General features: G+C 41.5%; 1 protein-coding gene across 1 annotated transcript in view; it reads left to right on the top strand.

Moving 5' to 3' along the window:
- Lrrk (Leucine-rich repeat kinase) overlaps window positions 1-11962 on the top strand; it is a 483935-nt gene extending 471973 nt beyond the window's left edge. The window contains exons 46-47 of the mRNA XM_067152496.2: window positions 420-553; window positions 11582-11962. Of these exons, the coding sequence (XP_067008597.2) occupies window positions 420-553; window positions 11582-11962 (515 nt within the window). The remainder of the gene's footprint in view (window positions 1-419; window positions 554-11581) is intronic.
- Window positions 11963-12223: the final 261 nt, after the last annotated feature.

The following is a 12223-nucleotide window of genomic DNA, read 5'->3' as shown; positions in this document are numbered from 1 at the left end:
ACGTTTTAAATAAAAATTCATGGGATTCAGATTCTACATAAAACTGCAGGGATTTTTTTTTTTTTTTTTTTTTAATGTTCTCTCCCTCTGTAATTATTACTCTCTAACATTCTCTACCTTGGTGGTGATTACTGTATTGAGAAGAAAAGCAATGTGATCATCAAAAAAAAAAAATTACAGGAATAGAACCAGCTTTAGGGCGATAAGGCCGTGTGCATTTGCAGAGTTTCGCCCAGACTCATCTTAGATGGGTGTGCCAGTCCAACTGATGAGCCCAAATGGCACATCTGGGTGAAACTCTGCAAACAAACAAGACCTAACCACCCTAAAGCTGGATCTAGTTCTGTGATTTTTACATCTGTGGCTGTGAAAGACTTTGTTTAGAAATGTGATAATCAGCCCTTTTTTTTTTCCTCCAGGTTGTGTGGTGTACCAGTGGGATCCAGTGTCTCGCAATATCCTCAATAAGTTGGATTGTTCCAAGCTTGTGCCTTGTTCTGAGAGTCTGAAATCGATCAGCATTGAAGAACATTTAAGTCCAGGAAAGTGCCAGGTTAGTTAAGATTTCAGTGGACTTATGTGTCCTTTAGAAAATGTGATTTTTTTGTTTATTTTCTTTTGTAAATATTCTGTATACAATTACAGGAGTAATACTAGGCTGTACTCTTTCACTCCTATTGTTCGTAGTTTACATGGATCATTGACTTTTCCCTGCTTGATATGACTGTTGATAATACAGATGCATCCAACTGAAGACCATAAATTTTGTTTTTGATGAATTAATGTTTTTATATTTAGCATATGATGCATAGGACATTTACAGAAATATATTCAAGCTCTATGTATGCACAGATATGGAAATGGAAAAACATGGAAAAATTATAGGAGATAAGAGATTGTAAAATAAAAGTGTGGAAATTAAAAGATAAGAAAGTACAAGAAGAATTTCCTGAGAGACTGAAATAACAAATTCAGGTTACTAAAGTAGGAAATGTGGAAGATGAATGATCCAACTTTAAAAGGCTAGAGGGCAGAGAGTGCCTGTGGTAGAATATTGATGACATTGAAAGAAAACGAGACACCATGGTAGAATGAAAAGTTGAGAAAAGCAGTGAAAGAAAACAAGAAAGCACGGCAAGAAAAGAATAGAGATTCAAAAGAAGAAATCAAAAGGAAGTATCTTGATAATAAAAGGAAATGTAAGAAATTAGTAAGAGAAGAAAAGAAGAAAAGTTGGGAACAATTTACACAGAAGATGGAAATTGATAGAAATGGCAGTAAAATAATGCTGTATGGAATTATACAAAGTAATAGGAAAGAAAGAGTTTATACAAAGCTGATGAAAGAAGAAGGTGGGGAGTTGATAACACATCCAGGAGAAATAAGGATAAGAGGGAAGTAGTTTTAATAAACTGCTAAATGTGAGAAATAGAGCAGAGGGGACGATAGTAATACAGTGTGATGGCTCATCTGTAGAAGATGATATAACAATGCTAGAGCTGGAATTAGCAGTCCATAAAATGAAAATGAGTAAGGGACCAGGGATGGATGAAATTAGTGTGGAAATGATAAAGGCTGCTGGATCCGTTGGACCACAATGAGTGTACAGTTTATGGAAACAGAAATGCGTGCCAGAAGACAACAATCCCAGTCTTTAAGAAGGGAGGACAAAAATGTGTGTGATAACTGTAAAGGGATCTCACTCTTATCACAAGTGGCAAAAATACTGGAAAGGATATTAGAGAGAAGAATGAGAAGAAAGGTGGGAGAGTTGCAAGGGGAACAGTATGGCTTTAGAAATGAAAGATCTACAGTGGACCCAATCTTCAGCACGAGGCAATTAATGGAAAAGAATTGGAAATATGGAAAAAATCTGGTCATGATATTTGTAGATCTAACAAAGGCATATTATAGTGTTCCCAGGGAGAAGGTTTTGAAAATCATGGTCGAAGACTTGGTGCACAAACTCTTGAAATGAACAATAACTGCATCAGCAGCGTACAGACTCCAGTAGTAAAGACGAAATGGTTTAAAAATGAAACTGGAGTAAGATAGTGGGGGATGTGCTGTAACCTCTTTTGTTTCTATTGGTTATGGACAAAATTGCAAAGGAGTTACAGGAAGCATATGGGAATAGGGAGATGAAGTTATTACTATTTGCAGACTATACTGTGATCTGGGGAACGAACAGCAAAGATGTACGAGAACAACTTGATGCATTGAATGTGGAAGTTGAAAAATATGATATGGAAATCGGCACAGAGACCATGGCGATATCAAGAGGAGAAAGACAATGAAAAGGCATTGTCAAAATTGATGGTCAAAGCCTTAAAATTGTGGACAGTTCCAAATACCTAGGAGTGAATTAATGCAGAATACAAGGCTAGACATGGACATTCGTAAGACTGTGCAACAGGGCAATGCGTTCTACCAGAGTGTAAGAAACCTTGTCTGGAATAAGAAAGTACCAAGGAAATGTAAAGAGATAACGTACAGAATGTATTATGTGCCCGTGTTGATTTATGCAGCTGAGACTCGGAACAGTGACAAGTAGGGAGGAGAGTAGATCAAGCCAGCAAAATGAAATACCTAAGAAGTATGATAGGAAAGACAAGGAAAGATGTTAGAAAGGAAGGTCAGAATAGAAAACCTAAATGAGAAAATCGATAGGAATAAACTAAAATGGTTTGGACATATTAAGAATATGGAGGAAAAAAGAATACAGATGATGGAGGGAAAGAGGGCATGAGGGAAACCTAAAACAAGCTGGATCAATGCAGTGAAGAGGAGTGTAGGACGAAGAAACGTGGATTATGACAAAATGGTGGAAGGAAAGAGGAAGGTGGAGAAGTGTCATAAATGCCCCGACATAGCAGGGGCTAGATACAGATATATATACAAGATAACAAAATCCCATGCAGTTCACAATTGAATGTCAAATGTTTCCACCCAAGAGAGATAGCCTCAGGAATGGCTTCGTGAAGGTTTTGTTGGGAACGAGGAAAGAAACACATTAGGCATTCTTCCATGATGTGTCTGACTATCTATGAAGCAGCCCCACAGTCACATCAAGGAGAACCTACTCAGGGAGGAGGCAGATCTTCCAACACTGCAGTAAATTCTGTAGAGCTTACTCCAGGTAGGAGGAACCATATTAAAACCAGGTGGGTTGGTTGTACAGACTTCATTATTTATTATGCCTCTGGGAGGTGACCTTCTCTCCAGGCATTGTTGATATTGAAGCCACTGGAAGTGTTCTCCACTTAGGCCTGTGAGACAAAGTCTTGTTAGTGAAAGGTATATTATGGCAAGAAGGGATTCAGTTGGTTAGAAATATGGTAAGCAGTTTGGCATATGCTGACAGGTGTTATGGCAGACTGTGCCAAAAGTATCTAGTCTAATATTTTGGGGTTTAAAAAAGTTACAGAGAATATGACATGAAAATGGCCTTTTCCAGTAATAAATTTATGTCAGTTCGGAATGAAACTAAGAGGATGGAATGTCAGATAGGGAGTTTTAGGTCACTTCAGCTACTTAGGATCTGTATTCTCCCAGACTGGTATACCTTGTGTTGACACCAAACCCTCACACTGCAGAAGGCTGAGGAAGACTAAAATCGAAACTTAAGTTCCTGAATTAGAGTAATTTGTGATAAAAACTATAAGGCGTGATCAAAAACTTTCCATTTGAGGGAATGTGGACAAGCAATGTAGCGCGACTCCGATACAGGTAAATAAGCATGGACATTTAGGCAAAGGGATTAGTGTGGCAGTCGTGTCGTGCCGAGGTGCGTGTGGTTAAATGCGGCCACATGAACTAAGGCGATGTTATTACCATATGCATCCAAACAGGACCAACGTGCTGTTATTCTATTCTTGGCTGCCAAAGGACAAACACGGGTGGACATCCATGAGAGAATGAAGACTGCGTATGGGGTAGCATGTCTGTCAAAAATCACCGTTGTGGAATGGTGCACTAAGTTTCGAGTGGGTTGCATTTCAACACAGGATGCCGGTCGATCTGGGAGGCCAGCAGAAGGTCCGCCAACTCAAGTGGGAGACACTTGAGCATCTTCCCTATAGTCCTGATTTCTCCCCTTGCGATTATCACACCTTTGGTCCCCTCAAAAAGGCCTTGAAGGATTGATGCTTCCTGTCGGACGGGGATGTGTAGCAAGCAGTTACGAACTTCATGCAGCAGGACAGGGTGTTTTACCACACGAGGATCTTCTACCTGGTGCACCGGTGGGATGAGTGCATCAGTGCTCACAGCGATTTTGCCTGATTGGCATTCCAATTCAGGACTGTACAGCCGTCGAACGGAAACTTTTTGATCGCTTCTTATATATCTCAGTTTTCTCGTAAAGAAAAATTCTATTTTTTTCCTTACTTCAGACCAATTCAAGTGTACAGGAATGAAAGCTGGATGGATTCAGGATATCTTATTTGTAAGATGGAAGTAACGTACATGAATGTAGCGAGAATGACTGCTGGTTCAAACTGATGGGATCAGTGGCAGAAAATAAAAATGAAAAAAGCAAAATCATCTCCTTATAGGCCATGAAGACCATTGGAGGAGTGGAAGAAAACACTGCCTGGCCGCCTTTGCTTCCAGAAATTAACCTAGTACACATTTTTGGTGCAGGCTGAATGAACCTCAGGGCCATGTGCCGCTCTAGAAATGAAAGTCTCGAATCTTAAATTGTTTTACTTCCTGGTGGAGGGAGAAAGAAAGCTACATTCTTCCGGGTGAACCGAGCTCATGTTTACTGCCCCGACCAGGCAACCCCTAGGAGCATACTCACTGTGAGGAAATAAAGGATATGTTAGGAATGAACTTGAAGGATGAAGTTATTCATATGAACTAGCTTCACTGGTGATGTTGTGTGAGATGAATGGAGGAGGATAGGCTTCCTAGAAGAATAGTGGACTCAGCAATTGTTAAGACAGATGGTGCTGAAACCATTTAGTCTAATTCACTGACTGACAGAGCAAATGCAACACCAAGAAGGAGTGGTTCGAAAGGGATGAAAGTTGGGGAAAAAACAGAGACGGCACGGACGAATAATTGATGTTTATTTCAAACCGATATGCAGGTTACACAATGCGCATGGCATCAACTCAGTAGGATGTAGGACCACCGCGAGCGGCGATGCACGCAGAAACACGTCGAGGTACAGAGTCAATAAGAGTGCGGATGGTGTCCTGAGGGATGGTTCTCCATTCTCTGTCAACCATTTGCCACAGTTGGTCGTCCGTACGAGGCTGGGGCAGAGTTTGCAAACGGCGTCCAATGAGATTCCACACGTGTTCGATTGGTGAGAGATCCGGAGAGTACGCTGGCCACGGAAGCATCTGTACACCTCGTAGAGCCTGTTGGGAGATGCGAGCAGTGTGTGGGCGGGCATTATCCTGCTGAAACAGAGCATTGGGCAGCCCCTGAAGGTACGGGAGTGCCACCGGCCGCAGCACATGCTGCACGTAGCGGTGGGCATTTAACGTGCCTTGAATACGCACTAGAGGTGACGTGGAATCATACGCAATAGCGCCCCAAACCATGATGCCGCGTTGTCTAGCGGTAGGGCGCTCCACAGTTACTGCCGGATTTGACCTTTCTCCACGCCGACGCCACACTCGTCTGCGGTGACTATCACTGACAGAACAGAAGCGTGACTCATCGGAGAACACGACGTTCCGCCATTCCCTCATCCAAGTCGCTCTAGCCCGGCACCATGCCAGGCGTGCACGTCTATGCTGTGGAGTTAATGGTAGTCTTCTGAGCGGACGCCGGGAGTGTAGGCCTCCTTCAACCAATCGACGGGAAATTGTTCTGGTCGATATTGGAACAGCCAGGGTGTCTTGCACATGCTGAAGAATGGCGGTTGACGTGGCGTGCGGGGCTGCCACCGCTTGGCGGCGGATGCGCCGATCCTCGCGTGCTGACGTCACTTGGGCTGCGCCTGGACCCCTCGCACGTGCCACATGTCCCTGCGCCAACCATCTTCGTCACAGGCGCTGCACCGTGGACACATCCCTATGGGTATCGGCTGCGATATGACGAAGCGACCAACCTGCCCTTCTCAGCCCGATCACCATACCCCTCGTAAAGTCGTCTGTCTGCTGGAAATGCCTCCGTTGACGGCGGCCTGGCATTCTTAGCTATACACGTGTCCTGTGGCACACGACAACACGTTCTACAATGACTGTCGGCTGAGAAATCACGGTACGAAGTGGGCCATTCGCCAACGCCGTGTCCCATTTATTGTTCGCTACGTGCGTAGCACAGCGGCACATTTCACATCATGAGCATACCTCAGTGACGTCAGTCTACCCTGCAATTGGCATAAAGTTCTGACCACTCCTTCTTGGTGTTGCATTTGCTCTGTCAGTCAGTGTATTTTTGGGGCTTGAAAAAGTTACAGAGAATATGACTTGAAAATTACCCTTTCATATTTTGATGATAGAGACTTGGTATTATACAAGGCTACAGTGATTGATAGATAGATTAATTTTTGTATCAAGCAAGTGGCTGTGCGGCTTGGGTCACATATCTTTTAGCTTGCATTTGGGAGATAGTGGGTTCAAACCCCATTGTTAGCAGCCCTGAAGATGGTTTGCCATAGTTTTCCATTTTCACACCAGGCAACAATCCAATCATCGTTGTAAGACCTAGCTTTGTCAGTGCGACGTAAAGCAAATTTTTTTTAAAAAAAGAATGTATTTATCATCAACAGGATATGCTTCCAATTACAGAAGACTCAATAAAAGCAGTAGAGATATTTAATTATAAAATAATTTTATTAATAGGTCCAGCTATTCAAGTTAAAATTATATACAGTATGCAAGTAGTTAATTCACAGAGGCTTGTAGATTGAACCCTAAAAGACATAACATACTATAATGAATATGTACATACACATGAGGACGGTTCTTTTATTCGTGGCGACTGTTATAAACAGATACCTGTATGAAACGACTACAGTCCCTCACTGAAGTCCCCAGCATTGAGTAGAGTACATTGCCAGTGATGTGGAAGCGGTGATATCCCTGTAGTAGTGCCTGTTCCCTGAACATTGCAAATGGAGCGTCCAACACCTGCAGAATTTGGGAAGTTCAGAAACTGATCTTTGATCTTCAGTACCAGATTAATGTCACAGAGGCTTAAGTGCAATGTGTATGGGGAATGACAGAGCACTTCTCAGCCCAATCGAGCTTATAAATCAGCCACTGGTCATGTGACATGCGCACTAACATTATCCTGCAAAATGATAGGAAGTGTCTGCAGAAAATGTCATCGCTGTTTGCAGAACACTGGTGATGTTCCAAATATGAACAGACTGCACATTCGCAGTTTGTTCTTGGAGTATGGTATGCTGTAAGGTAAGTCCGTTACAGTCATACACCAGAATCGCCATCGCCCTCACATTGTTGAAGTTCTGATGCACTTTTGACTTTCATAGAAACCCATATTGATGCCGTCCGTTCAATTGGCATTTCAGTTTGGGCTCGTATTATCGAGTCCTCATCTCATCCCCTTTGTGCTCATAGCATTCCAAGTGATTTGTGCAGCATTGCACTGCTGCCATTTCTGCACTTCCATCAAATGGTGTTAAACACATCAGATGCTGTCGTCCATAATTAAGGTTTGGAGCCACTGTACCACGGTTCTGTAAAGCAGCACTGAATCCCCACATGCCCCACGTGATCCTTCATGATGATCTCATGCTGTATGGCTGCGAGCACATTCGATTTTAATCAAGCTGGACTGTTCCTGTTTCAAGAACGTCTTAGATTCTAAAAGTTTGATCAGGCTCTGACAGATGGTGCTATTTTTCACAGCACAGTGTATGCGCAGAGCATTGGATGGACAAGTATATGTACTGTGAGGTTGGTTTGGCTCTATCCTAATGTGTGTTTACACGAGAAACATTGGTTATATTTCTTGGTGTACATTCGACAGTGTTGCCAATAATAAACAGTGCTTGTATATACATTTTGCTTTGAAATGTGTGACTGAAGAAATTTGTTGAGTTTCTTTGACTTACAGAAAGATATGACTTATTTGGGTTTCATTAATCAAACATTTCTGGTTTGTCCTTACAAATATTGTGAAAAGTACATATATTATTTTGAAATACTCATCTGTTAAAAATAGACCCTCATAGTACCAGTATGGAGTAGTCAGCACTTTGAGAATGGTATGTACCAATTATTGACTAATTTAGTTATTAACTTGTACAAATGGATTCCATTTATTGTTCCTGTTAAGGGCAAGGTGTATGGAGAATAATAGAGCACTTCCCAGCCCCATCGATCTTGCGTGTATCCTTCATGAAGATTTTGCCTAGTCATTTTTGCTTCCAGTCTCATTCTATTAAACAACGTGTATCAATCATTTCATATCCTTTCTTCCTTTATATTTAGTCTCAACTTAACGTGAAGATGGTTATGTCGTCCCCATCCTCCCTGAATTCAAACAGTTCTTTGGTCTTAACAGTCAGCAAAATGTTCACTGTTCCCAATGTAAGTGTTCATTGGAGTGAAATTTGATACTGGTTGCCCAGTTTTCACAACTCTCCCAATACCAAAAGACCTACGAGGGTGAACCAAAAAGTAAGTTACACTAGCTCACCGCAAGAGCACGCTGTGTGTCATGACAGTGGCTAATGAGGTGCAAGCTACAGTAACTGCTGACACGTCCGATAGGAAAGTTGGTGTGGTATCCCGTTGTGTTGTGTGTGCAGAGTGGGCTAGGCTTAATAGCACGTCAGCTGGATGTTCACTCCAAAATGGAGGTGCATGCAACGATAAGATTTCTATGGGCTAAACGTCCCAATTGCACGGACATTTATCGTGAAATCACTGCTGTATATGGTGAGTGTGCAATTTCTTGCCGAGGTATTGTAAAGTGATGTAAGCAATTTGACGCCGGCCGCACGGATCTCATGGACGAATATCGCGAAGGCAGGGCCGCAACGTCCAGTATCATTGCAAATGTTGACCGTGTGGATGGAAGCATTAGAGAGAATTGGCGCATAACATTGCATGAAATTGCCAGCATGCTGAACATTTTGTATGGCAGTGTGTTCTCCATCACATTGGATTTCGTAAACTGTGTCAAAGATCGGTCCCATGTCTGCTCACTGATATTCACAATGGACAATGTTTCCAATTGTCACTGGCATTTTTGCAACGGTTTCTGTGGTGAATCATCACAGGGGATGAAACGTGCGTCCACAACTTCACCTCGGGAACAAAGAGAACATTGATGGAATGTGTGCACACATCATCACCACCACAAAAGAAGGCCAAGGTCCAACCTTCAGCAGAAAAGGTAATGGCAACAGTGTTCTTTGACATGGAGGGTGTGGTGCATGTGGAATTTATGCCAAAAGGCATGACAATCAACTCAGCCATTCGTATTGTCAAACGTTGAACTGATTGCGTAAGGTAATTAAAGAAAAGCAGCGGGGAACATTGAGCACCATTGTGATTTTGTTGCACGATAACGCAACACTTCGCATGGCCCGCCAAACATCCAAACTGTTGCAGCAGTTCAAGTGGGAGGTATGGCAACATACTCCATACAGTCCAGACTTAGCGCCATGCGATTATCATGTGTTCGGTAAGCTGAAAAAGGATCTCGGTGGACAACAATTGAGGAGCTAGATGCAATAACAGCGTAAGTCTACTTACGCTGTTATTGCATGAATGCCGTTTTCGAATTTCCCGGTCCCTTCACTACAACCCAGTCCGGGTCTTAGTTCACTAGGGTGCCGCTAGAGGTCAGGAGCTCACTAAAACCGGTACCATGCGCTACGCTGTTATTGCATGAGGCATGCTTCACGAGCGGCACGTTCAGTTGCCACGAGCTGTTTGGCTGGAGCAGATGTCAGCGAACGGAAGAGAAAGTTTTGTGGCTGGTGCAGACAAAAGGGTTGATGTTCTTTCACTAATGAAATAGTTAAAACCTGAAAATGTTGATTGGTATGTGAAAGTCATGTCTGTGTGTAATGATTCCCTAGAGTCTGCTAATGCATCATGTGAAGATGAATCATCCTGATTTTGGTCAATGATGCGGTATTTAAGTATTTTAAACAAGTAAGACATACAATGTCTAAATCCCAATTATATACTTTGTGATATGTTATTTGTTTCTTTTCATTTCTTTTACGTTTAGAGAATCACTTTGTAAATAAAAATAGGAATAAAAGTTGTTCAGAAAGAGCAATGTTTCTAATTTTATAACATTTCAAATATTTGTTGGGGGGGGGGGGGGGGGAATTACCATAGTTGGGGAGAACACTGTAACAAACCTCTCTCGGCCCTTTACGCAATAAAGAACGAAAAAGGTGAATATTAAATAATGAATAAACGTTTTTTTAACCTTTCTTAGTTAACAGTTTTTTATGAATTTGTTCTTAATTTTAGTAAGTTTAGACATTTTGGAGAACTGAGGTGGGATAAACTGCCACTTTTGTTCCTCTATATTGGGTGATCATGCTTTCCTAACTCCCTCATCAATACTGGTGTATGGTAAAATATAATATTTCTGCTCTTCATGCAATAACAGCGTATAGAAGGAAATTTTAAATAACTCTGTCTTTCTTATATGCTAATAGATCAGTAAAATTATTTGGGAAATACATTTCCTGGCTCTTTTAAATGTCTTTAAATGAAATTCAGGTTGATTCCTAATATTACTTTTAACTCAGAACATTTATAAACTTCAAGCTTCTGTTTCTCAAAATAACGTAAATCTACTTACGCTGTTATTGCATCCAACTCCTCAATTCCAAAATGATGAGGAGGTGAAAACAGCTGTCTCCAGGTGGTTACATAGCGCTGGAGGTGATTTCTACACATCGTGAATTGAAAAGTTGGTCGACAATTCCGAGAAATGTTTACAGTCTATTGGGGACTATGTGGAAAAGTGAACTTCCATTGAATGTTGTCATAGCCGTGTTGCCTATGTCTAGGTGGTTTCATAAATGGCCATAACTTGGATGTGTAACGTACTTTTCGATTTGCCCTCATACATGTTGCATGCAAGGAATTACTCTATCATTCCCCAAGTCATTATATTTGCAGTCCCAATCTAAAAATGTTCATTGGAGTGAAATTTGATACTGGTTGCCCAGTTTTCACAATTCTTTCGATAATCAAAAGACTTACCATTCTCAAAGTTACCATATTTGTAGTATACTGTAGGTTACTATTACAATGGATTACCACTCCCCGGTTTTGAGAATACTGCTTCTGACATGGAGACAGATGTCCTTTGCAGTCATTCTTAACCTGGAAAACAGGTGCTAATTGAGGTATGACAGTATAATTTCCTTCACCGATGAGCTGTCATTTTATTCATAGGGCCTCTTTTGCTCAACGTTCAGTAGAGTTATTGAGTCCAGTTTACCTCATTACTGCATAATCTGTCCAGTTAGATAGCCAATGATCTTAACCATTCTCTTGATGTTAATTTACAGTTTATATTATGCTGACTCCTTGGGTCCTTAATATGAATCTATGAAAAAGAACAAAATTGTTATGTCTGTGCACATCCTTTTTTTCTTTCTTTGCAGGTGACCAGCTTGTGTATACTCAATAATGAACTGTACATTGGCACAACTTGGGGCTGTATTGTAGTAGCCGAACGTTCAACCATGCGTCCAATCACTGTCTTCCGTCCATTTGAAGAGGAAGTGCGAGCCATTGTACCATTAGTGTGGTTTCCCACTGACAATATGAGAGGCCATGGAAGTGGAGACGATGATTCTCATGTTAGAAGATCTGCATATCCAATGATAGCAACAGTCGGTAGAGGGTATCGTAGTCTGATAACAAGGTATACAGATACTGTCATGACTCCCTCTGTCCAAAGTCCAACTCATTCACAAGGCGATAGTAGAAGTCAGAACATGTACGCACTGCTCTGGCGGGCTGAACATTGGGCAGCTGCTTAAGGTGGCTACTTCACCTTTCTTGCCAAACTGAAATCAGTATTATGGTTTTCTTTTCCAACTTGTAAATGAGTTATGTTGGGAATATTAACTAACCAAATATATTTTGTGATTATTTTCTGAATTACAGGTATGTTGTGTGAAAAAAAAAAAAACTTTCCACAACTTATTTGGGGTTCCAGGATGGGCAGCTTCATTCATTTAAGAAGCAGCATTTTAGAATTCATTCTGAATTTTTAGTTCAGAATCTTTGTAGTAAAGGTG

Source organism: Anabrus simplex, chromosome 8 (assembly GCF_040414725.1).
Source record: "Anabrus simplex isolate iqAnaSimp1 chromosome 8, ASM4041472v1, whole genome shotgun sequence".
In the NCBI taxonomy this organism is placed as follows: Eukaryota; Metazoa; Arthropoda; class Insecta; order Orthoptera; family Tettigoniidae; genus Anabrus; species Anabrus simplex.
Note: the sequence above shows the minus strand (reverse complement) of the source record. Positions and strands in the feature narration are given on the sequence as shown.